The 25,951-nt window shown below is 39.8% G+C and overlaps 1 protein-coding gene across 1 annotated transcript in view; it reads left to right on the forward strand.

Annotated features, from left to right (window-relative positions):
- Nucleotides 1-25,951, forward strand: part of LOC139950003 (cullin-associated NEDD8-dissociated protein 1-like) — a 52,110-nt gene that overhangs the window by 17,703 nt on the left and 8,456 nt on the right. The window contains exons 9-28 of the mRNA XM_071948622.1: nt 5-61; nt 1,160-1,266; nt 4,707-4,861; nt 6,688-6,802; nt 7,697-7,882; nt 10,323-10,434; nt 13,160-13,253; nt 15,091-15,208; nt 15,408-15,573; nt 16,322-16,421; nt 16,878-17,078; nt 17,881-18,032; nt 18,832-18,927; nt 19,924-19,991; nt 20,872-20,966; nt 21,594-21,697; nt 22,557-22,624; nt 23,577-23,691; nt 24,235-24,309; nt 25,551-25,739. Of these exons, the coding sequence (XP_071804723.1) occupies nt 5-61; nt 1,160-1,266; nt 4,707-4,861; nt 6,688-6,802; nt 7,697-7,882; nt 10,323-10,434; nt 13,160-13,253; nt 15,091-15,208; nt 15,408-15,573; nt 16,322-16,421; nt 16,878-17,078; nt 17,881-18,032; nt 18,832-18,927; nt 19,924-19,991; nt 20,872-20,966; nt 21,594-21,697; nt 22,557-22,624; nt 23,577-23,691; nt 24,235-24,309; nt 25,551-25,739 (2,373 nt within the window). The remainder of the gene's footprint in view (nt 1-4; nt 62-1,159; nt 1,267-4,706; nt 4,862-6,687; nt 6,803-7,696; nt 7,883-10,322; nt 10,435-13,159; nt 13,254-15,090; nt 15,209-15,407; nt 15,574-16,321; nt 16,422-16,877; nt 17,079-17,880; nt 18,033-18,831; nt 18,928-19,923; nt 19,992-20,871; nt 20,967-21,593; nt 21,698-22,556; nt 22,625-23,576; nt 23,692-24,234; nt 24,310-25,550; nt 25,740-25,951) is intronic.

The raw sequence follows: 25,951 nt of genomic DNA on the forward strand, positions 1-25,951 counted from the left end.
TCAGGCTTTTGAATCATTTGTTAGACGGTGTCCAAAGGAAGTTTCTCCACATGTTTCAACAGTAAGTTAAGCTTTAAAGGAACACGTTGCCTTGGATCGGACGAGTTGGTCTATAAAAAGCATTTAAAACCGTTTGTTATGAAATGTATATGGTTAGAAAGATGTTTTAAAAGTAGAATATAATGATCCACACAAGTATCTCTCAAAATTGCACGGTTTTCTTTTTACGTCGCGAACTATCACGGTCGGCCATTTATGGGGGTCAAAATTTTGACTCCCATAAATGGCCGACCGTGTTTTTGGACGAGGTAAAAAGAAAACCACGCAACTTGGAGGTATATTTGTGTAGATCATTGTAGTCTACTTTTACATCATCTTTCTAACCATATGCATTTTATAATAAACGGTCAAAAAACGCTTTTCAAAGACCAACTCGACCGATCCAAGGCAACGTGTTCCGTTAAGTGTTACCTTTATGGGATTGCCAAACAACAAGGATCCACATATCTCAAATTTTACAGTAAAGAGGAAAACATGCAGCATTTTTTGCAGTTATTAAGGCAGTGATGTTTGCACATTTACATGATCCAGGTGAACATTAAATATTAATAAAGGTTGGTGTGTGTGTGGGGGGGGGGGGGTCCCTGTAACTCACATGATGTGTACTACAATGTTATCAACCAATCCATATCAAAGAATTAATGTTTCATGTGGATGTGTTGCTTTCAAAATTCCAAAGTATGTACCAGGCTTTAGTTTTTATTAAAAACCACAACACCAACACTTTGAGTTGGTGATATTGTCATTTCACTGGCGGAACATGCAGCACAAGTCATCCTTTATTTTGCCATTTATTGTGCTGCGGTAATGAAGCAGTGTTACTGCAAGGCACATAACTACATTCAGCATCTACATTTAGAAATTGCTTTATTTGTTTTGAAAGCTGTATCCTCTAATCAAAATGACAAAGATCTAGTTGGATGTTTTTCACTCGTGCAATAGTGTGAATATTTTCATTCGTTGAAAGATGGAATGTTCCATTCAACTCGGCTCCTCCTCGTTGAAAAGAACATTCCATCTTTCAACTCATGGAAATATTTGCACCAATGCACTGATAAACGTTGATTATTTGTATACTATATGATCTATTATGTATCAGATTATTGAGCTATGTCTGCAATACATCTGCTATGATCCTAACTATAACTATGAGAGTGATGAGGAAGATGATGCTATGGATGCTGATGCTGACGATGAAGAAGAAGGGTAAGTGTTTTACTTTACCTCATACATATTCATGACCGAGAGTTGAGTTCTCATTCGTCCATTCATCATCACGTGCCAGGTGTTAATTCTGAAAATTACCAAGCGTGCACGTGAGTATTCACGCAAGTGATAAATGCGCATGACAAGTAGAATAGCTCCCGGGAGCTATTCTACTTGTCATGCGCATTATCGTTGTGCGACGCCATTCCCGGGCGCTATTGTACTTGTCATGCGCTTAACGATCGCGGTACTGTTGTACACACGCATGAACATCGCTCTAGCCACATTTATCCTGGTTCATTTTATTTCAGAGTCGTAATTTTCACTTGCTCCAGACAACTGAAATGTGTATGAAGTACATGTATAGTAAAACAAATATAGCATGGTTTATTTTGGTTGACTAGTCAATATGAGCTCCCCTTGGTATTGTAAGTCGACAAACTAGTTCCCGAGGTCAACTGCCAATACCTCGGGGAGCTAATATTGACTAGAACACCAACTAGGGAGGAAGAGACAATAGATGAAACTCAGGACGAGAGTGAGCTAGAGACCGTGGTCGTACTCCCCCACATTCGTGCGTAGTCCTGTTCGCTGGCAGAATTCGTTGGCAATATCGAGTAATCGTTGTAGGTCCAGACTTGACTTTCCGACAATTGGGCTGTCATCTGCGAAAGCCAGATTTGTCTTTGCATGTAACCTCTCGTTAAGATTTCCCAAGGCATTAAAAAACCATCCTTGCTCACCAAACCAGTAACAGTTCTCGAAATAGAGAAAAATCCATGGATTCATCAAGCGCCCCAGGCCCTGACGGGATCACTGTCAAGGACCTACGGTCGATGAACATGGAGACACTATCAAACATGCTTTCAGCATGGATGCTGTGTGGGAAAGTCCCTGAGAGTATAAAAGGCGCAAGATCCGTCCTGCTCCCAAAATGTTCAGAGGGTTTAGACCAAATTGGAAACTGGAGACCAATCACTATCAGCTCGGTCATCATAAGACTGTTTACTAAAATCTTGACTGCTAGACTCACCAAGGTAGTTCGATTAAGTCCAAGGCAGCGGGGGTTCGTGGCAGCTCCGGGGTGCGCCCAGATCTTGTTTCTGATCGATACCCTGGTAAAGACTGCTAAGGAGCGCCGCTCGCCTATAGACTCGCATGTCATCGGCCTTATAAAGTTACTGTGATGGCAGTTTTACTGAGTTCAAGGTAGGAGACAAACAGAGCGATCCCCTATACTTCAAGAAGAGAGTCAAACAGGGAGATCCGCTCTCCCCATTGCTATTCAACATAGCAATTGACCCACTATTGAGACGCCTAGAAGAAGAAGAAAAAGGGTTCTCCTTTGAGATCGATGGGGAGAAGTTCTATCTCGGCCCTGCCTTTCGCAGATGACATTGCGATAGTTGGAAAGTCAAGTCTGGACCTACAACGATGACTCGATATTGCCGACGAGTTCTGCCAGAGAACGGCGCTCCACACCCAGCCCTGGGGGAAATCGTTTGCGGTTAATGGAGGGTCTCCTTAGTGCATTGGCGGCCTGCCAATCCCCTGGATCATACCCGATGAGTCGACCAAATACCTGGGACTACGCGTAGGACCATGGCGAGGCGTCAAAACGGAAGATCTTGGGGAGCGGTTAAATGTTTGGATTGAACAGATCAGGAAAGCTCCTCTCAAACCAGTCCAGTAACCATGTCAACCCGAGATTGCAGTTAAAACTGTCGATGACAAAAGTGAGCAATAACAACTTGGGGGCTCTAGACAGTACAATCTGCCTGGCAGTGAAAGAGTAGCTGAAGCTCCCTCAGTGTACAACAAATGGCATGATCTACTCCATCACTGGCAATTGCAGCCTGGGTCTGGTCAGATTGGAAAAGGTGATCCCAACCTTGCGAGCCAAATCCATAGTGTCATCCACTAACGGCGATGACCGTATCATTGCCCGTATTGGGAAAGTGGGACTGGCACATTTGCAAAACGCAGATGACCTGCGTGGGATGGCTAGACCTAAGGAGTGTTGGAGGATCAAAGAAGACGCCGACTGGGCTGCCAATCTGTGCCACGGAATAGGCGCAGATGCCCGGAGGAACGATGCTCACGTTAACAAGTGGATAACAACCCCGCTACTGAGGGGACACCAATACTGTGCAGCCCTACAGATGTGCACGAACACTTAACCAGTATGCGAGGCTATACTGAGGGTCGAGAGGGGGTGCGATGCACCAACAGAATCGATTTCCCAACTATCCGGCCAATGGTGCAAGGGGTGCGAATTATGAGACACAATAAGATCTGTGACATGCTCGTAGATAGAGTTGTGGCTCACAAATCGCAAAAAATGGCAAGTGAGACGCGAGGTTACATGCAAAGACGAGTCGGTAGGAACAAAGCGACCAGATCTGGTATTCACAGACAATTGACATTCGATAGTCGTAGATATCACTGTCCGATTCGAGAGCGGCCGACGTCTCAAAAATGCATGCGACGAAAAAGTCTCTAAATACCAGACCTGTGCCGAATCGTTGAAAGCCATCACCGGTGCCAACACCATAGAGTTCCACAGTCTAGTAATGGGGGTGAGAGGAGTGGGTGCTCGAAGAACGCAAACCCTCTTGCAGCACTTGGAATTTACTGTAAATCTTTCCGCTCCTGTTTATGCACGAAAGCTATGGTCAAAACTCTAGACCTGCTCTACCTCTTTGGTAACAGATAGGCCCCCAGTGTAGGATGAGTTCTTCACCCGACGCCCGGTGGACGATGGCGCTCCCAAAACCCGCTGGATGAATCACAACTGGATGAAACCACGCCCCCGAGGTGTCATCACCGGCCAGTGAAGACATCACCAGTGAAGACACAAGAGACCAAGAAGTGACGGAAGTTCCTGAAGCGGAAACCCCAAAATCGGGTGAAAGGGCGATCCAACAATTTTTTATTTTTGTTTGGCCTAACGTGCTACAGACTCCATTCAAGCCTCAGGAACTAGTTTGTCAACTTCCAATACTTTAGGGAGCTAATGTCAATTGTAGACCCTCAAACTATGTTATATTTGTATACTATTGATCCAAGTTCATCCACATACGATGCTCCAGAGCAACACCTACATAGGAATATTTCCATCCTTACTACCATGTGCGCTGGATCAATACCTCATGCCATTTTGGCTTACCCCTGGAAGGGAAGCACTGGAAATCAACGCTGATCGGCTCGCGTACAAGAACCCAGTGCAGAGAAAGAGAAGGGGTTCGCCTTAGTGTTCCTAGTTTGATAGGCAGTGTAAAAAGAAGTAGGTCTCATAATTCAAACAAATTCCTCACATACCTTGCAAGAAATACTACATGTTGAAGCGCCTTGAGCGCCACTGAGTCCCAGATATGAGCGATAGATAAGAAGTGACTCTTATTCTTGATATTAATAATGATGATGTAATTCCATTGCAGTGAATCTGATGATGAGTACAGCGATGATGATGATATGAGCTGGAAGGTACGACGTGCTGCAGCCAAATGTCTGGAAGCCATTGTAGGTTCTAGACATGAGATGTTGAATGAGTTCTATCGCTCCGTATCACCGGCTCTTATTGCAAGATTTAAAGGTAAATCATAGAGTCATTTAGTCCCATACAGCACATGTACATGTACATGTACATCAAAGGAGTAATCACAATTTCATGCATTTCAAATGGATGGAAACCAAAACTTATATGTTGCAATCAAGAAAAGAGTCTTTGGCATCTTAGGTAATTTTTCATTTTTTGATACATTTGAAAAGAGCATAATCTATACTTTATTATTGTTAAAAACCCCATGTTATGACCACCTTTGCTTCAAAAGTTGTGTAAAATAGAAACACCAAGAAGGGGCATCTGAGTCAGAGTGTTAGAGTAATGTATGGAGTGCATTATTGACAGTATTAAAGGGGCATCTGAGTCAGAGTGTTAGAGTAATGTATGGAGTGCATTATTGACAGTATTAAAGGGGCATCTGAGTCAGAGTGTTAGAGTAATGTATGGAGTGCATTATTGACAGTATTAAAGGGGCATCTGAGTCAGAGTGTTGGAGTAATGTATGGAGTGCATTATTGACAGTATTGAAGGGGCATCTGAGTCAGAGTGTTGGAGTAATGTATGGAGTGCATTATTGACAGTATTAAAGGGGCATCTGAGTCAGAGTGTTGGAGTAATGTATGGAGTGCATTATTGACAGTATTAAAGGGGCATCTGAGTCAGAGTGTTGGAGTAATGTATGGAGTGCATTATTGACAGTATTAAAGGGGCATCTGAGTCAGAGTGTTGGAGTAATGTATGGAGTGCATTATTGACAGTATTGAAGGGGCATCTGAGTCAGAGTGTTGGAGTAATGTATGGAGTGCATTATTGACAGTATTAAAGGGGCATCTGAGTCAGAGTGTTGGAGTAATGTATGGAGTGCATTATTGACAGTATTAAAGGGGCATCTGAGTCAGAGTGTTGGAGTAATGTATGGAGTGCATTATTGACAGTATTAAAGGGGCATCTGAGTCAGAGTGTTGGAGTAATGTATGGAGTGCATTATTGACAGTATTGAAGGGGCATCTGAGTCAGAGTGTTGGAGTAATGTATGGAGTGCATTATTGACAGTATTGAAGGGGCATCTGAGTCAGAGTGTTAGAGTAATGTATGGAGTGCATTATTGACAGTATTAAAGGGGCATCTGAGTCAGAGTGTTGGAGTAATGTATGGAGTGCATTATTGACAGTATTAAAGGGGCATCTGAGTCAGAGTGTTAGAGTAATGTATGGAGTGCATTATTGACAGTATTGAAGGGGCATCTGAGTCAGAGTGTTAGAGTAATGTATGGAGTGCATTATTGACAGTATTGAAGGGGCATCTGAGTCAGAGTGTTAGAGTAATGTATGGAGTGCATTATTGACAGTATTAAAGGGGCATCTGAGTCAGAGTGTTGGAGTAATGTATGGAGTGCATTATTGACAGTATTAAAGGGGCATCTGAGTCAGAGTGTTGGAGTAATGTATGGAGTGCATTATTTGACAGTATTGAAGGGGCATCTGAGTCAGAGTGTTAGAGTAATGTATGCAGTGCATTATTGACAGTATTGAAGGGGCATCTGAGTCAGAGTGTTGGAGTAATGTATGGAGTGCATTATTGACAGTATTAAAGGGGCATCTGAGTCAGAGTGTTGGAGTAATGTATGGAGTGCATTATTGACAGTATTAAAGGGGCATCTGGGTACTGCTTTCTCCATCTCATCGTCACAATGTACTGTGGTTGCTCTCAAAACCACACCTCATTACAGTGGAATTTTGTGCATTGTGTTAACACATTATTTTCTAGATCATGAATCATTGCAAAGGTTCAAATGCTTCTTCACAGCCATTTTTGTTGAGATAGGAAAATGTGATTTGGATATGATTTGATTACAGAGCGTGAAGAGAATGTAAAGTCTGATATCTTTCATGCCTTCATTACACTGCTGAAACAGACTAAGCCTATTGTAACTGGCTGTTATGATCCTGACTCTATGGAGCATGAAGATGGGTGAGTCTTATCAACATCAGTAACATCTTCATGGCAGTCTTAGGTCGTGTCCCAAACGGCGTCTTCGGCTACAGCTAGGGCTAGATCACGTGCGTATGCCTATTCTCCAATACAGACGCGCTGATCTAGATGTAGTTGTAGCCGATTTGCTGTTTTGCACAAGGCCTTAGCATCATTGTAGCAATGTAAAATTTATAATGTTATGACCTTCCAAATGCAGTCAAGTTAACAAATAAATAATGATAATAAGAGAAAAGCATGTGCCATACATATCGGTGTTTCAACATGAATCATTCAATATGTGTGTATCTAACCACTCTATCAAATGGGCCTATACTCCCTACTTATAACGCACCTTGAATCCACAGTAGTTTGACTCCATTTGGCTCAGTTTTCAATTCTTTTCCTTATTGATGTGCATTGAGTAACCAGTCCGTGTGGTCCTGCTACAGCTGAGATTTCTCAGCTGTTGTGACCTGAGCATACTTTGTCTGTGCGTTGCCGATGGTTTGTTGGGGGCGCAACAAAATCGTAGGTCGACCTGAGGCCGACTTAAGACATACGGTATAAGAGAAGAGTGATCTTGTTTGTCTCCATGAGTATACATACTTCATTATTCAATAGAATTGACAAGACATGTTTGTCAAACTCAAAGTCAACATATTAACACTTGTTTTTGTTTAAGACAGTGAGTGTTTGACACGGTGAGGTCATTTCATTCAATTGAAAACACACAAGACTGGTAGACCTGTCCAGTCATGAGTTTAAAGGCCCGACACTAAAGCTACTGGCTTCAAGCCTCAATCCAGTGTAGGTGTAAAGTTTGAACCCTTGGTAGCAGTAAGGAGTATCTTATGAAAGTTGATGTTGTGTTTGTTGTTGCCTCCCAAGCAGCCCCATATCAATGCTGAGGCTTCAGGTACCAGACATAGTACGTGCTTTACACAAGCAGATGAGAGAGAAGAGCATTAAGACACGTCAAGGCTGCTTTACTCTACTGACTGAGCTGATTAGTGTATCACCAGGAGCATTAGCAGAACATATCCCAGCGGTTATACCTGGCATTCAGTTCTCTCTTGGGTAAACTTTCTTAAGTCTCTAACCAGGGTTCAATTTCATAGAGCTGCTAAGCACGAAAGTTTGCTTAGCATGAAATTTCTTCATTGATAAAAACAGGATTACCAACGAAATTTCCATTTGTTGCATATTGCTTGGTACTTGTATTCATCTGTTTTTGGATTATCCTGAAAATCACAAGGAAATTTGGTTGGGAAATCCTGTTTTTATCAAGGCAAAAGTTTCATGCTAAGCAAATTTTTGTGCTTAGCAGCTCTATGAAATTGGTGCTAGTAAACATTACTAGTTTAAATTACTGCTGTTCGTTGTGTTTTTGGGCGTTGGTTTGCACAATGTCATGACCATGGAACTACAAAAAAACTCCATGATATAACCATTTGAACCCACTATTAGACAAATATTGACTGAAAAGCTTGGCACTAGTGCAGAGCTTTGTTCCTTTAAGAGGTATGTGAGTGACACAAGAGGAGACTATTTCTCAAGGAAGTACTGTGTTGCAGTCACTCACAGACCATCATGGCACATTTAAAGGAACACATTGCCTTGGATCGGTCGAGTTGGTCTTTGAAAAGCGCTTGTAACCGTTTGTCATAAAATGCATATGATTAGAAAGATATTTTAAAAGTAGAATATAATGATCCACACAAGTATCACTCGAAATTGCGAAGTTTTTCTTTGACCTCGACGATTAACACGGTCGGCCATTTATGGGAGTCAAATTTTTGACTCCCATAAATGGCCGACTGTTAGTTCGCAAAGTAAAAGTAAAAACACACAATTTCTAGGCAAATTTGTGTGGATCATTGTATTCTACTTTTAATTCATCTTTCTAACCATATGCATTTTATAACAAACGGTTACAAACGCTTTGCAAAGACCAACCCGACCGATCCAAGGCAATGTGTTTCTTTAACTTGGGCCCCCATGAACTACCTATACAGCTAGGCACTGTTCTTCCGGTACTGCTAAAAGTTAGTATAGTGCCCGGCCATGCCATATACCATACATGCAGCTTAACGTACAGCTATATCAATGTTTGTACATTTGATGCATTGGCCTATAATTTTAACAATATCATAACAAGTTCCACCCAATTTGATAATTGGGCATCAGGAGTGTCATTTATGACATACATGGCACATTATAAGTGTACTCTAGTTTTCTAGCCTTTGAAAATGGAGAATCAATCAGACATGTTGTAACTACGCACAGGACCATTGTTGGTAGTCATTCTTGCTGTGCCACATGAACAAATCTTTCAGGAAATATTTAATTTACTGAAGTTTTTTATGTGCTCATTAACAATCCTTGTTTTAGAGAGAGATATAAAGATTAACATTTCCTTTTTAAGAGTGGAAAGTCAATGAGATGTTCCTTCTGTCACAATGCATGATGGAAGAAACCAATTCCATCTTATTGTCTTCCTTGAATTGTTTGTTCTTATAGAGACAAGAATTGCAGTTCCAATATGAAGATTGACACCTTGTCTTTCCTGAATTGTTTGTTCCTATAGAGACAAGAATAGCAGTTCCAATATGAAGATTGACACCTTGTCTTTCTTGAATTGTTTGTTCCTATAGAGACAAGAATAGCAGTTCCAATATGAAGATTGACACCTTGTCTTTCTTGAATTATTTGTTCCTATAGAGACAAGAATAGTAGCCTTGCTCAAGGCAGTCGAATTATTCACTCCGAAAAAAGACCGCCGCTGTATAAAAACCCACCCGTATTCACTGTGCGTAAAACCCACCCGTATTCACTGTGCGTAACATCGCACGACACGATGCCCCCGTACACTATCCGCATGCGGAGGCCGTCAGGCCGACAGCCTTGTAGGATCTGTGTTGAAGCCACTGAACTCATTACTATAATAAGCGAAGAGTTCCCACGGTCAGCTCATTACCATAATGCCCGCGAAAGACGAGACATGTTTACTTCACACACCACCACCACGGACGCATGATAGGGTCCAAAGGTCGTGATAAGGGAAGTGTGTAATTGGACGTCAAAATGAATAATTCATTTGCCTCACATCCTGTGTTGTCTGATAGGTCTGACGAACGATATACATATTCATGAGCTGCATACTAGCATATCGTAGAGCCCCCCCAATTTCGTCCACTATTGGAATTTTTTTAATACAACACATTCAAATGGGAAGATACAGACCCGACAAGGCTGTCGGCCTGACGGCCTCCGCATGCGGTTAGTGGGGTACGAGTGCGATGCGGTGAACAGTATTCGTGCGATGTGACAGTGTGTATACGGCCGGGTGGGTCATTCAGTGTGATCGCACACACCATGCACAGGGTATACGGCGGGTGGGTTTACAGCTGCGTCTTTTCGGAGCGAATAATGCGACTGCCTTGAGCAAGGCTACAAGAATAGCAGTTCCAATATGAAGATTGACACCTTGTCTTTCTTGAATTGTTTGTTCCTATAGAGACAAGAATAGCAGTTCCAATATGAAGATTGACACCTTGTCTTTCCTGAATTGTTTGATGGTAAACCATAGTCCACAAGCCTTCCATCCTCACATAGGTGTGATTGTGCCTGTAAGTATATCCCTCTCCTGTCTCTTCTTGCCTGTTTAGATTATTTACTTTCCTTCATTGGCTCTGTGTTTTGATAAAGAGCCATCAATAAGCCATATGTGAGTTATATTTAAATATTGTGTGGTACAATGACGTGCTTGATCCTAAGTTAACACTCAAATTTGAAATCCTCCAAATATAGAGACAGTTGCTATGTCACATGATTCTGGCCAAGCTTTTGCGTATTACATAATACATGTATGGTGAAGACCCATACACAACTCTGAATGAATGCATGTGTATTGCACAGTGGTACCAGGGTTTGCTCATTTGGAGGTTGCTATGCAAAAGCTTGCTCCGAACCCATTGACACAGCAACTGTCTCTATAGTCTGAGGAATTCAAATGTAAGCAGTACATTGTGACTCAGCAAGTCATTGTACCAGACATTATTGGATCCATGGAACTTGAAGTTATTGGAAGAGCTGTAGTACTTGTACCAGGCATGTTAGTTAGTCTTGAGACTTTTTTCAGATCTCTTGACTTTGGTTTTTGGAAAAAATACTAAATACAATGTACCAAACATTTACTTCAAACACAAACAATGTTTTCTAATTTTGTTTGATCCGTATCAAAGCTTAACTTTGGTAAAGCAAACAACACAGCTGTGTAGATTTAGGCACAGGACATGCAGGAAGAAGAATTGTGGGTGAGCTGTGGTGAACTCTCAGCAAATGGAATCTATTGATGCTGTTAGTACATTGTAGGTTGTACCGTATTTTCCTGCGGATAAGACGCGTCTTATCTGACTTTTTAGACCCCAAAACCATCGATGCATCTTATATTTCGGTGCGCCTTGTCTGCTGACGATTGATTTTTTTTTTGATGATCACTGCGTGAAATAAAAAATACCTTCAAGTCCAGTTCAAATCAACGATCTTTGTGTGAAGAATCCTTACTCAATAATGCGGTCGAACAAGGCTATTCAGACACTGAGACCGTATTTTCGTTAGAACAATGCCGCAACCCCCCAGACGGTCCAATTATTCCAACAATGCTGCAACGTGTTTATTCCCCATGACCGTGCTTTCATTCCATTAATGCCGCAATGTGTCTAGCTAGCTTTCGGTCCAACAGAAGTCGGCGGTGTACAAACGTTTTTCTGTGTGGCCGGGTATTCGTTCCGAAAACGATCGACAGTCAGTAACTTCATACAAACGTCATTCACCCAACCGCTATTGTGTGGTAAACTTTGAGGGTTTTTATTGTAGAGAACAACAATCTCTTAAGTGTGCTTTAGGCTGAACGTATTTTAAAAGGATGGGGGTAATAATTTATTTTTGCATTTGCCTCTTTTTAGACCTTTGTGATTGATAAGTGCTTTGGGAACTTAACTGTCATCTTTGGTAGGACAAGAGTTTTAAATTTCTGTTACAATAAACGTCCAAATCGTATTAATATTTATTGCCTCTTTTTAGATGTTTGCTTTTAAAAAGTATTATGGGAACGTAGCATTATCTTACAAGGATATGATTTGTATTTGTTTGTAAGGCCAAATAAAATAATACAACACTAGCCCCCCCAAAAAGGGAAGAAACCACATTTTATTTTATTGAATTACTTTATTGCTTCAAAACTTCGGGTAGGAACGGTTGTTAAAATCATGGTTGCCCTTGCATGAAACTTGCCTGTAAAATCAACGATGTCCAAGTTCAGACTCGAAAATCTCTCAAAATGACACAGAAAATTAGCCTCAAAACGCAACCGTTCCGAGGTCTGTAAATTTAATCACGCAACATAAAAGCAGATATCACGCCTGTAGTCGTTGTTACTGTGCGTGTGACAATAAATACAAGAAACATTGAACGCTAGAGGGCGTTTTGGAACATTGTAATAGCGTGAGGTTAAACGCCCTCTATTGGTAAAAATACGTGAACCAGCAATAAACGCATTGAGACAAGACTCGACGTGTCTGGCTGCAATGAACGTGCAGTGACATAGATACCCAAATACCTCAAGTCCGCAATGGAATTTGACTGCGTGTGCTTGGGATCCGCACAGTCACGTGGGAATTTTGGCGCATTTCCAGGCAGCGCATATGCGAGGGCGTAGCGCAACCCGTCGGCGAACATCGCTCAATACGGTGCCCACATGTCTACAACATCTGTTGTGCAATCTCGAGATTGAGCAGCGCAATCCACAGTGTACATGTGCATATTAATGTGCATGCAGCGACATCCAGGCGGAGGATACATTACTACACACACACACACGCTATGTCCGTCTGTGTCGTTGCAATGTATCTGTATCAGCAAGGATCCTCGTTGTGGGACGTCGGATGTCCAGGGAGGCATTGTGTTCATGTTGCAAGTAAAATTAACTTCAGACAGTGCGTGGACCATGGTTTCTGCCCGCTGATTGGGCCGAACTTTATGTTATTTACAATATACAGCGTTGGCTGATTGGATAAAGGTCGGTATATGTAGGTTCTCAAAGGCAACAAATTACGTCTTTGTGTCAATGTACCGACACCGGGTGGCGCCAGGTGTTCTTTTGTGTGCGGTTAAACGTGCGCCTTGTGCGGCGGTGCGCCTTGTCTGCTGACGTTTGAAATTTTTTTGGTCATTTTAGCGTCCTGCGCCTTGTCCGCCGAGCATCTTATCCGCAGGAAAATACGGTAGTTGTGCTTTACTATAAGTATGGAGTCTTAATTAATAATCATGTGACACTTTATTGTTAATCTACAGCCAGTTGTAACAGCAGTAGGGGATACTTTCTATAAAATCACATCTGAAGCCCTGTTAGTCACACAAACCATTGTGAAAGTCATCAAACCACTTGGTAAGTTTCATTTTCTATCCTTAAATTTAGTTATTATAACATTCAACACAGAATAAATGTTTTGAACATGGCCGGGGAATATAATATACAGGAAGCTGGGCACCTTTGTAGGGATTGTGTTGTTTACAATTAGAGTGACCGTGTTCATTCCAGGACCTTTAAGGGCAAGATAGTTCACCATTATACAGGAAGCTGTGCACCTTTGTAGGGATTGTGTTGTTTACAATTAGAGTGACCGTGTTCATTCCAGGACCTTTAAGGGCAAGATAGTTCACCATTATACAGGAAGCTGTGCACCTTTGTAGGGATTGTGTTGTTTACAATTAGAGTGACCATGTTCATTCCAGGACCTTTAAGGGCAAGATAGTTCACCATTATACAGGAAGCTGTGCACCTTTGTAGGGATTGTGTTGTTTACAATTAGAGTGACCATGTTCATTCCAGGACCTTTAAGGGCAAGATAGTTCACCATTATACAGGAAGCTGTGCACCTTTGTAGGGATTGTGTTGTTTACAATTAGAGTGACCGTGTTCATTCCAGGACCTTTAAGGGCAAGATAGTTCACCATTATACAGGAAGCTGTGCACCTTTGTAGGGATTGTGTTGTTTACAATTAGAGTGACCGTGTTCATTCCAGGACCTTTAAGGGCAAGATAGTTCACCATTATACAGGAAGCTGTGCACCTTTGTAGGGATTGTGTTGTTTACAATTAGAGTGACCATGTTCATTCCAGGACCTTTAAGGGCAAGATAGTTCACCATTATACAGGAAGCTGTGCACCTTTGTAGGGATTGTGTTGTTTACAATTAGAGTGACCGTGTTCATTCCAGGACCTTTAAGGGCAAGATAGTTCACCATTATACAGGAAGCTGTGCACCTTTGTAGGGATTGTGTTGTTTACAATTAGAGTGACCGTGTTCATTCCAGGACCTTTAAGGGCAAGATAGTTCACCATTATACAGGAAGCTGTGCACCTTTGTAGGGATTGTGTTGTTTACAATTAGAGTGACCGTGTTCATTCCAGGACCTTTAAGGGCAAGATAGTTCACCATTATACAGGAAGCTGTGCACCTTTGTAGGGATTGTGTTGTTTACAATTAGAGTGACCATGTTCATTCCAGGACCTTTAAGGGCAAGATAGTTCACCATTATACAGGAAGCTGTGCACCTTTGTAGGGATTGTGTTGTTTACAATTAGAGTGACCGTGTTCATTCCAGGACCTTTAAGGGCAAGATAGTTCACCATTATACAGGAAGCTGTGCACCTTTGTAGGGATTGTGTTGTTTACAATTAGAGTGACCATGTTCATTCCAGGACCTTTAAGGGCAAGATAGTTCACCATTATGTTCACTGTTCATAGTTTTCACTCAAATTCAAGAGTTGTAAGAATAACACCTCAACAAGTTTCAAAATGTGCCCTTTTCTTCACACCAAAAGTTGATAAATATCTTATAGTACAATCTCCATGAAATGTAAGATGTTATATTTTCTTCCATTTGGCTGTGAACAGATCATGCTTGCAGGAAGTTCAAGCTCTGACGCTGTTTTAGAAATGTGATTTCACATTTTTTTCTCTTCAAAATGGCCGCCCAGCACATTTTTAAAAGACAACTGGCTGGGCTATTTTTCCAAATTTATTGTTTTTGTCTGTTTGTTAAAACTTATCCTTTTTTCCTGTTAAAAGAAAAAGGAAAAAAAAGGTGCGACCTTTCAAAAGGAAGCAGGCGGGGATGCTTTACATGATTTTATTTTTGTTTGGCCTTACATGGTTTATATAAGTTGTAATTGTCAATTGTAGATGTGATAACTGAATGAATTGCTGTTTGTTTGGTAGATACTGACACTGGTTTTGACTACAGTCCCTATGTATTGGATCTATATACCTGTACATTAATGAGACTCAAGGCTGCAGACATTGATCAGGAAGTCAAGGAACGTGCTATCTCATGCATGTAAGTACAGCATTGATTGGACCTAATCAACAGATAGTTTAAACTAGGTTTCCAAAAACTACACTTTAATAAGGTCTATTTAAACCTTCTACATGTGGTAAGCACAGTGATTATGAAATGTGAGACCAAAAAGTAGTTTGATTCCTAGCTCAATTTTTGTTTCACTAACGATTCATATTATTACTATTTAATGATTTAGGGGACAGGTTCTGTGTAATCTTGGGGACCATCTTCAGTCTGAGCTGAGTACTTGTCTACCTATCTTCTTGGAGCGTCTTAAGAATGAGATAACTCGTCTGACAACAGTCAAAGCATTGACCATGATTGCTGGATCTCCATTGAAAATTGACATTACACCAATCCTGGTATGTATGTCAACGATGAGTTGACTTGATTCAAAGATACATAACGTCAGGTTGCATGTGTAGAAAATGACTGAGCTTGGTATTGGGACTGGTTAGTGCTCCAAGTTTTGAATTGATTTTTTAACTGGTCAAATGAGTTACATGTATGACCAGGATTGTAGTTACATCATGCATTGATTCTTGCCTGTCTGTGTACATGTGGTCCATGATGAGACACTTTGGAATTAGTCTAAGTTGTTTGACAACGTCAAGATTGAATAAATATACCAGGGAACATAATGGCTAATCAGATTCTCTATTGAATCTCTTGTATTTCTTTACATTGTGATCAACAAGATCAGAAATGTTGTGTATCCTCCCACATCAATCTCCAAAACTCATCAATATTAATTTGTCTGCGTGTTGACTGTATTGGCACTATGCGACTGTATTGGCACACCAGGCCTTTTGCTCAGTTTTGGAATTCCTCTTTTAAGAAGCAATTTGGTTTGCATGGGCAGGACACTAAAAAGGCGCTGTTGAAGTACCCATGGTACAGGCTCTATAGACGTTTGTTTTAATGTCACAGATGGCTTCTCTGAATATTGAGACCCTTTTTGTTTCTAACATCGAGCATTGGGCAAAAGGTTTTATCAGTTTTTGTCTTTTCTGACATTAGGGATGTTTACAACATGGTTTGAAAAAGGCTTAAGAGATATTGGACTTCATTTCACCAAGTTTATTGAATTATTGAATTACTTTTTTTTAGTTGAAAGGAGTGCCAATTTTAGCGTCTTTCCTACGCAAGAACCACAGGGCACTGAAGCTATCGACACTCACAGCTCTAGATATCCTACTCAAAAATTATGGTAAGTAATGATTACTGAACACTGTCTCATCCTGGATTGAACAAATAGTCATCAACTTATGTAATCCAATCACTATGAAACTGCACATGTGTTTTATGTTAAGCTGTTCTTCCAGCCAACATGTAAATTTCTTCAACAAAATTACAAACCGTGGCAAAGAAAACTACCAACAGCCACAATACTCTGTGCTGGCTAACCATGTGAACAGCGACCGTGACCCCATGTGAACACAAGTTGAATTTGAGCTAGGTCTGTCAAGCAAACCCCTGCTGTAACTATTTAGCAGCAAAGATAGCTGTAAAGTTAGCTACTCATGCGAAGATGACCTTTTGTAAGTTCTTTCAATCATAGACCCAAACTTGTACTGATAAGTATGTTTTTATTGATGTGTGATTGTGATTGATTTTGTATTGAGGTAGAGCTTCTATCTAAGTCTTTGTTTGCATTGATTTATAGGAGTGTCCTTGACTATGCCAATGATTGATGGAGTGATGGCTGAACTACCTCCATTAATTAGTGACAGTGATCTACACATTTCACAGCTCACTCTTCATCTCTTGACATCTATGTGTCATGTTCATCCTACAAGCTTCAATAAGAGCAGAGAACCTATTCTCAATGCTATTCTAACTTTGATCAAATCTCCTTTGTTGCAAGGTAAGGTCAGAAATTAGCTATTACACGTACTAAAGCTTGGTTCATACTTCTTGCGAACGCAAAGCGAATTTTGACGTCACATGGCCGTTTTCGCAGCAAATGTTTTGCAGGAGTTGTACACAGTTTAATTGTTGCGAATTATAGGCATTCGCAGGAAGTATGAACCGGGCTTAACCCTTAGCCTAACATACTGCTACTCTAGGTGCTCTCCTAAGAGAGCTAATAAGCACCGACTCAAACCCATGACCATTGGTGACTGAACAGTATGCTTTTCTCTAATAAATAAACATTTTGTGGCCTAGTAGTGCACCAAACTCTTGTTGGCTGAGTGTGGGTTTGATAGACACTTGGTCTTTAAGCAACTGGTCGCTTTGTTTGTTACAATTTAAAATTTACTTCTCTTCACCCAGAACTAAAAATAAGGGCAGAGATGGTTGGTGTGATTGAGTTTGCTAGATATTTGACATACAAAACAGCACACTATCTATACTCCCCAGGGAGCTGAGATGGGTTTAAGGAATGAAGACCCTCTGACTTGTTGATAAAGCCTTGAACGTCATAAGAATGAACAAATATCAGCATTATAAAAAATAAAAAAAAGGTTTGTACTTTTTGTTTTCACAACTGAAATGTTATTGTTCAGATATCTGGTAAGTCAAAAACTGTATTTGCGGTTACAGTCAGGAACAACTATTCGCCATTAACCGGATATTCAAATTATTCACCCAGGCCTAATTTCAAGATCAGTTAATCAATATTGTCCAGTGCCTTAAATGTGAGTATTATTGTTTTGAATATGTAGGTGGTGCACTGTATGCTATGTTAGAGTTCTTCCAGGCTCTTGTAGCAACTAAGACACCCAGGTTGGGATTTCAAGATCTGCTTCAGATGTTGTCTCTGCCCATATACAGCCCCAAAGAATCCCAGACCTCCACTTACGCAGTGCACAAACAGGTAGGTCCTTTGATTACCGAGTACAAAATAACCAATACTTACAGCCAACATTATACTCTAAGTTCTAGCATGATTATAACGAGTGCAATTGCTTAATGTATGGTGAAGGGACATGTATGATGTTGGTAGGATGAGTTACAGATGTCAAAAGCTACGAAGTTGTTTTGTCAGGCGTGTCTTTTCAGCCTGCTGTTTCTTACATGACTGTAGCCTTCAGTAATGGCTTCCAAGATTGTCAACTCAAGAATGAAAGATCAAAGAAATTGCACGATGCAGAGATTGAGCACTATTATGTGTACATCTTTAGCCATGTTCCAATGGACTTTTGTTGTTGTTAAAGTACCGCAACTTTTCTGTAGATCTTTTCTTTTAAAACCAATGAGTACACATGGTAAACTGACCTCCCTGTCAACTAACCGCGATCGTGATGTAAAACTTACAGGTCAACGCATCAGGACCGCTAAAAAGTCCAATGGAAACAGCTCCGTCGTGCAACTTAGTGCAAGCAAATATAAATTGGCAAAAATTGTGTGCTCAGAAAAGTTCTCTAAGTTGATGTTTTGCTTCTGTTGTTCAAAATATGACCAGCAAAATTCTATTTTTGATATGAATTGTATGTAAATAAATACCATGTCTCACAATACACTAGTGTTTAATGGTTGAGTAGATAAAATTGGCCAGAAATGAATGATTAACAAGTAGGCCTTGTAAGTCCTTCTCATATGTCTAATACTGGTAGCTTGGCTAACATGTATCAATTGAAAACCAACATTTGATTTATTATTGCTCTTTGTTTCAGGCTTTTCACTCTATAGCAAAGTGTGTAGCAGCATTGACTATCTCATGTGCAGCAGAAGGATCTGTTGTTGTGAATCAGTTTGTTAATGATGTAAAGGTAAGACATGCCTCAAATCTCATCTAAGACTTAAGTATGGTTCATTTTATTATGGCTTGGACTGTAAACAAGTAAACTTATTGTTATAATGAAATCTTGTACCCTGTGGGCTTGTACCATTCAGTTTTAATTCTTGTGTGACAGATTTAGGACACATTAACCACATCCAACCAATTGACAATGTTATCGATTTAGTTTGTCCCAGTTTATGTTTTGTCAGGGATCTTTGTGCACAATCATACGCTGGCTTATTTTAACAGTGACTTGGAGGGTCTTCTTAAATACTATGTTCTCAGCAATGACTGTATTTTACATGCTTTGGAATTTGCCTTCATAAGAAAAACTAGTATTGGTAATGGTGTTTGCATTGAGCTATGCATAATTAGATTTACAGCACATATTGCATGTATCAATCAGAGGGAATTTATATAGCAACCAAAGTTGTTCAAAGGTGCTCAAGACAGTTGGATGAAAATAATTACAATACACTTGTTGGAACAGAAAACATTTGAGGAGTTTCTTGATAATGTGAATAGTGTAAGCATCCTTGATGTGGTTAGGGAGAGTGTTCCATTCTTTTGGTCCAAACCAAAAGAGTGAGCGATCTGCAAATGATACAGCATGGGTTCTGCATGGACATGATAATCTAATGGGAAGATGTGGATGATCTAAGCTGTCTGCGTTGTGGTTGCAGCTGTAAGTCAGATATGTAGGATCCTGGATGGCAACTGTTTATGGAGAGCTTTGTACACAACAAGAAGAACTTTGAATGTACAATTAATAAGACTTGAGCCCGGTTCATACTAATGTGACGTCACAGTCTTGTATTCACTGCGAATGTTTCACAGACGTTGAGCACATTTCCACTCAAGTGAATTATTCGTTGCTAATTTGTGACGTCAACATTCTAATCGCATTCAGATGAACCGGACCTAATGAGAGTGATTACGATGGTCTCTGTGTATTATTATTTGATTATTTGTTTTGTGTGTGTAGAATACCAAGTCATCAGACTCTGTGCAGCTCTTTGCTCTCTTGTCATTGGGTGAAATTGGCAGACATGTGTAAGTTTGTTATAGGGTGTTGTTTTTGCTTACTGTTTCCCTCATAAAGGGTTTGAAGTAAACATGTTAAGGTACTGGACACTGTTGGTAATTACTCAAAACAATTGTTAGCATAACAACTTACTTGGTAATGAGCAATGGAGAGCTGTTGATATTATAAAACATTGTGAGAAACGGCTCCCTCTGAAGTAACATAGTTTTTGAGAAAGAGGTAATTTCCCTCCTCAAATAATAAGACTTAAGGTCTGAAGCCTTTTATTAGGCATCTGGAAGAAAGCACAACAATTTGTGTAACAATGGTGTTTTTCCTTTCATTATTCTCTTGCAACTTCGATGACCAATTAAGTCCAAATTTTCACAGGCTTGTTTTTATGCATATGTTGAGATACATCAAGTGACAATACTAGTCTTTGACACTTACCAAACATTTCCAGTACCTTTAAATAATGCCACTTCAATAGACATCATTCTGTGAACTACATATCCTACTAGACATTATGTGTTTGTTGATCAAATGTAGAAGTCTCCCCTAGAGACCATATTGAATATGACGTCGTCATTTAAACATCTGCCCTACAACATGGCTTATGTGCATTTTCAAACCAGGAATGCGGTTTATAGAGGGCGCATGCTATTGCCAATCTCATTTTTGACAGTTACAGTTTTGTTCTTTTGCATCCAGTTACGTTACAGAAATAATAAATTCTGTTTTTGTTTAACACAGAGTCATTATTAATGGGAAATAATGAGTGTTTTTTCACTGCTGAATTAGATTAAAGTTAAGCCCTGGTAAAGCTAACATAATTCATATAGTTGTTTTCTCCTACTTCTGCTTGGATGTGTATTCTGACAGTGTCTTTATTATATTGTGATCACGCAGTGATCTTAGTGGACATCCTGAACTACAGAAAGTCATTGTGGATTCTTTCTCTGCATCAAGTGAAGAGGTCAAAACTGCAGCTTCATTTGCTCTGGGTAAGATTCACTAACACTCAATACTTCATTCAGATGCCACATCATGTTCTCCAATATATGGTTTATGTAACTTGATCTAAAGGGTCTTTTTGTCAAATGTCTACATCCTTAAAGGCACATCCTTAGCATATGTGATGTTTGATATCGCCTCTCTGTAACTGAAGGAACCCTCGCAAGCTTAGTCAGAACGGTATTGGGTAAGCCTGGACGACTTGTGAAATTTACTACTCAACTAGTCACGTACCAAAAGTTGCGACATTGACACTAGTCGTGACTATTTTTTTAATTCCAAAATGCATTGGGGAACATTATTTGCTGCAGCCGCAGTATACTAAAATTCATGCTGAAAAGATTGAAGGATTGTGTCACTGATGTCTGAATGTGTTTTGTAAGTAAATTAGGTAGGACAGGTAGTCGTGACTATTTTTGTAGTAGTCGTGGTGGCACAATTTACTGAGTTGTTGAAAAAACGGTAGTCGCGACTGGACTAAGCAATCAATAGTGGCAACTTGGACACAAGTCGCACTAATCCCCAGGCTTATAACTGGGTGAGCTTAACTGACCATGACAATACTTATTAACCACACTGATTGTTAACTGTGACTGATTTGATTGTTTTCACCATAGGCAATGTGAGTGTTGGTAATTTACCTCAGTATTTGCCATTTGTATTGGAAGAGATCGTGAATCAACCCAAGAGACAATATCTCCTTCTTCATTCACTCAAAGAGGTAACAATCTTTCTCATACAGTATTCTATTTTGTGTAGTATCAGAGCTCATTGGGGATTGGGGGAGGGGGGTGTTTAAACGGTTGATAATGACTAGCTGGAGCTGTTAATAACCGGTTGTTTTCGGATACGTTTGTGCGGGCTCGCCCACAACCTCATTCTCAGGGGTGATTCATTTTATAGCCCATAGATAGGAGGATGCATTACGTACACAAATATATATCCAAAAACTGTCTCATAAAAATGCACCACACATACAGAGCTAGTCGTTGGGAAACATAAGTTTATGCAGAGTTTCCTACTTTATTACGTCTTTTACCCAAAATGTCATTTAAACGACCATTTAAATCTTGCAGGGTCGTGGCTGTGGCGTAAAGCCACGATCCTGTCGGTTTAAACGGCTTTTTTTAAGAAAGAATCACTACTCTTTTATTCCCTTATTGAAAGGGCCATGCGATAGAGGCAGAGATGACTCCCTTTATGTTAAACATACAAGTGTACTTTGTTCTTTACAAACCTCACACGTACAACACACGGGACCAGTGACTTGCATTCAATCTAAAGCACTACTTGGCCCAAGAGCGTCTTGCTCAAGGACACTAATGTTGTGACCATGTGTGTTGTCTACTGTGTATCCATTTATGATATACATGTATTGACCAATAACAACAGAATGTCATTACTATTTATGTTTAGCACATATTGTAAACAAGTACAACAGTAATCTAAAGCACCTTCTGTACAATTTGATGAGTTTAAGGTACAGTTTAGGCCAGATAAGTGGTGAATATGACATGAGAAATAAGAAATCACTACTGTATACATGTATATTGAATGTATCCTACTGTGTACTATCCTAGATCATTGCATGTCAGAGCAGCACCCCATCAGCTGTTGATCATCTCAAGCCATTTGTTGCAAGTATTTGGTAAGTTGGACACCACTTAAGTAACTGCAGAAACTTTCCATGTTCAGATTTTTCCAGTTTTTAATTGCTAAAAATAAAATGTTTATTTGTTCCATATTATTTCAGATTCATAAGTACCACAGGCAGTTTCTCTACTCCTATTGGTGGAGAGCGCGTCACGTGGGGGTGTTTAACAGTTGATAATGACCAGTTGGAGCTGTTTATAATCGGCTGGCTTCCGCGTGTCGGGCGGGCGCGCGCACGCCAATATTATCACGCGGAACATGCAATACATAGCTATTAGTAACAGCGCGTAATCTATTTCTAAGCGCGCGCGCGCGTATTCTATTTCTAAGCGCGTGCCCGTACACACAACCGACGTGCATCAAACAGATTCTTCACAAAGTTTAAAAAAAAAATACTTCAAACATCAAATTTTCAATTGTCAAAGTGTCTATAATTGTATTTTTAAAAGGTTTTTTAACAAAAAAACATTTATGAATGGGAATAAAAGATTAGTGACTCGTTAGCGACGAGTTCTTTAACGTTCGTTTAAAACCTTGCAGGATCAGTGCCTTCCGCTCGGGCCTTTATCACACGGCAACGACCCTGTTGATTTTAAACGTCAGTTAAAGAACTCGTCGCTACCCTTTAATTCCCTTATTAAAATACCAAACTTCACTAGAATAAACCTGAAATAAGTTTGTAATTTGCTTTTACTAGAAACTGCTCAGTTACTTGCATAGACTCTGCAGAAATGTAGCCTTGATTGCCAGGCTGTCTTTGTCATCCCTTTGCTTGATCTCGGCGCATAGAGTCTGTAATGTAGTCCATAGGATGATACACACACACTGAGTCTACGTTTACAAAACCGCAAAACCTGGAAATAAGTAATTGTTTCAATGCAGTTGTCTTTAGCCCAATTATTTGGTACTAACACCATGACTAATTGATTGTTGTGTTTATTATTTAGGACCATGTTGTTTAATCATTGTGAATGCTCCGAAGAAGGAACTAGGAATGTAGTTGCTGAGTGCCTTGGTAAACTTACACTGATTGATCCACAAACATTACTCCCTAAACTCAAGGTAAGTCAAGATACTTTACAATGCCAGTTACACTTGAATAATAGTTGGTATAATGAGTTGCTTAGTCACAAGTTACCACTTAATTTATTTCCTAATACTATCGAGACAGTTGCTGGCTGGCTATATCACTTGATTAGGGGCAAGCTTTTGCTTAGTTAAGTAAGGGACATAAGTTTCTGTGCATATTGGCGGTGGTCATGTCAACACACCATGTGGAGTTGGACAATATAGTGGATTGCTGTACACAGGTAATGTTGTAATTGTACTTCAGGCGACTGTAACAAAAATACACGCCATACAAATCTGGAAACATCAAAGAGAAAACATCTTATGGTTGTTCTAACTGACTTTCATTGACAGAGCTTTTTGACTTCTAAAAATCCCTTATAGGAAAAACATTTTGAATCCCGAAGTGAACTGGTTAGAAGGAATGTGGTAAAAGTGGTAAAAAAGGCTTATTATAATAGTGTGAATGAAGGCGCTGAGAAATATCTAAAACAAAAGCTTTATAGAACAAAATGTATTAATTTGTTTTAAACGCAGGAGTGCCTATCATCTGATTCAGCATATACAAGAAGTACAGTAGTCACTGCTGTCAAGTTCACCATATCAGACCAGGTAAGTCAGGTTGCAAACAACTTGTACAGTATTAAATGCATCTCTGACAGTTTAAAGTAAATGACATTGGATGCACATTGCAACATACCCATAATAGTAATAATAATAATACTACTACTAACATTAATAACTAGTTCTTATAGCGCATTTCATTATAACGTTTGGTAATTACTCAAAACAAATATTAACTTAAAAACTGACTTGGTAACGAGCATTGGAGAGCTGCTGATAGTATAAAACATTGTGAGAAACGGCTCCTTGTGAAGTAGCATAGATTTTGAGAAAGAGGTAATTTCTCACTAAAATAATAAAAGACTTCTAGCCAGAAGTCTTTTATTCCTATCTGAAAGCACATAAATTCGTCCAACAAGGGTGTTTTTTCTTTCATCATTTTCTTGCAACTTCGATGACCAATTGAGCTCCAATTTTCACAGGTTTGTTATTTTATGCTTATGTTGGGATACACCAAGAAGTTGGGATACACACATCAGAAGACTAGTCTTTGACAATTACCAAACATGTTCAGTGCCTTTAATGTGCTTTACACTAGTGCCTTGGTCATTGGGACAATAACATCCCTGTAATCTTTCTCCCTGGCGAGTATACAGCCCGAGCTGCCGTGTGCTCAGAAGGCTTTTTCATTCACAATATCAACCTCTACCCTCGCAGGTACCCATTTACCCGTGGGTGAAGAGAAGCAATTACGGTAAAACATCTTGCTCAAAGGAAACAAGTGCCATGACCGGGATTTGAACCCACGTACACTCCAGTGACTTACCACCAAAATTTGAATTTGATGCTCTTAACCACTCGGCCATGACACCCATAGATAATTTGGATTAACTGATCTTGAAATCTAGATTAGCTGATCTTGAAATCTAGATTAACTGATCTTGAAATCTAGATTAGCTGATCTTGAAATCTTGATTAACTGATATAAAATCTAGATAAACTGATCTTGAAATCTTGATTAACTGATCTTGAAATCTATATTAACCGATCTTGAAATCTATATTAACTGATCTTGAAATCTAGATTAGCTGATGTTGAAATTTAGATTAACTGATGTTGAAATCTAGATTAGCTGATCTTGAAATCTAGATTAACTGATCTTGAAATCTTGATTAACTGATGTTGAAATCTAGATTAACTGATCTTCAAATCTTGATTAACTGATCTTAAAATCTTGATTAACTGATCTTGAAATCTTTATTAACTGATCTTGTGCATTTGTCTTCTAGTGTCAGCCCATTGATCCTCTCCTCAAGAGTTGCATCCAAGATTTCTTGAAAACAATGGAGGATCCAGATTTGAATGTTCGTCGTGTGTCTCTAGTTACATTCAACTCTGCTGCTCACAATAAACCCTCTCTCATCAGAGATTTGTTGGATCAAATATTGCCCAATCTATATACTGAGACTAAAGTCAGGGTAAGTCTGTGTGTCAAGTGTTGGCTTGTTTGGGTTTAGTGTAATCAATCAATGACGTAAGCTTCAATGGTCTGATCATTGACTCACTCAAATATGTGCTTTCATTTCAAGAAAATGTAGAAACAGAACAGTTTGGATGCTTTTTGAAGTAAAATTTGAAACTTATGAGAACAACAGCAGATTTGGTAATCATCATGCTGTATATTTACCAT

This window comes from Asterias amurensis, chromosome 17, assembly GCF_032118995.1.
Source record: "Asterias amurensis chromosome 17, ASM3211899v1".
Classification (NCBI taxonomy): domain Eukaryota; kingdom Metazoa; phylum Echinodermata; class Asteroidea; order Forcipulatida; family Asteriidae; genus Asterias; species Asterias amurensis.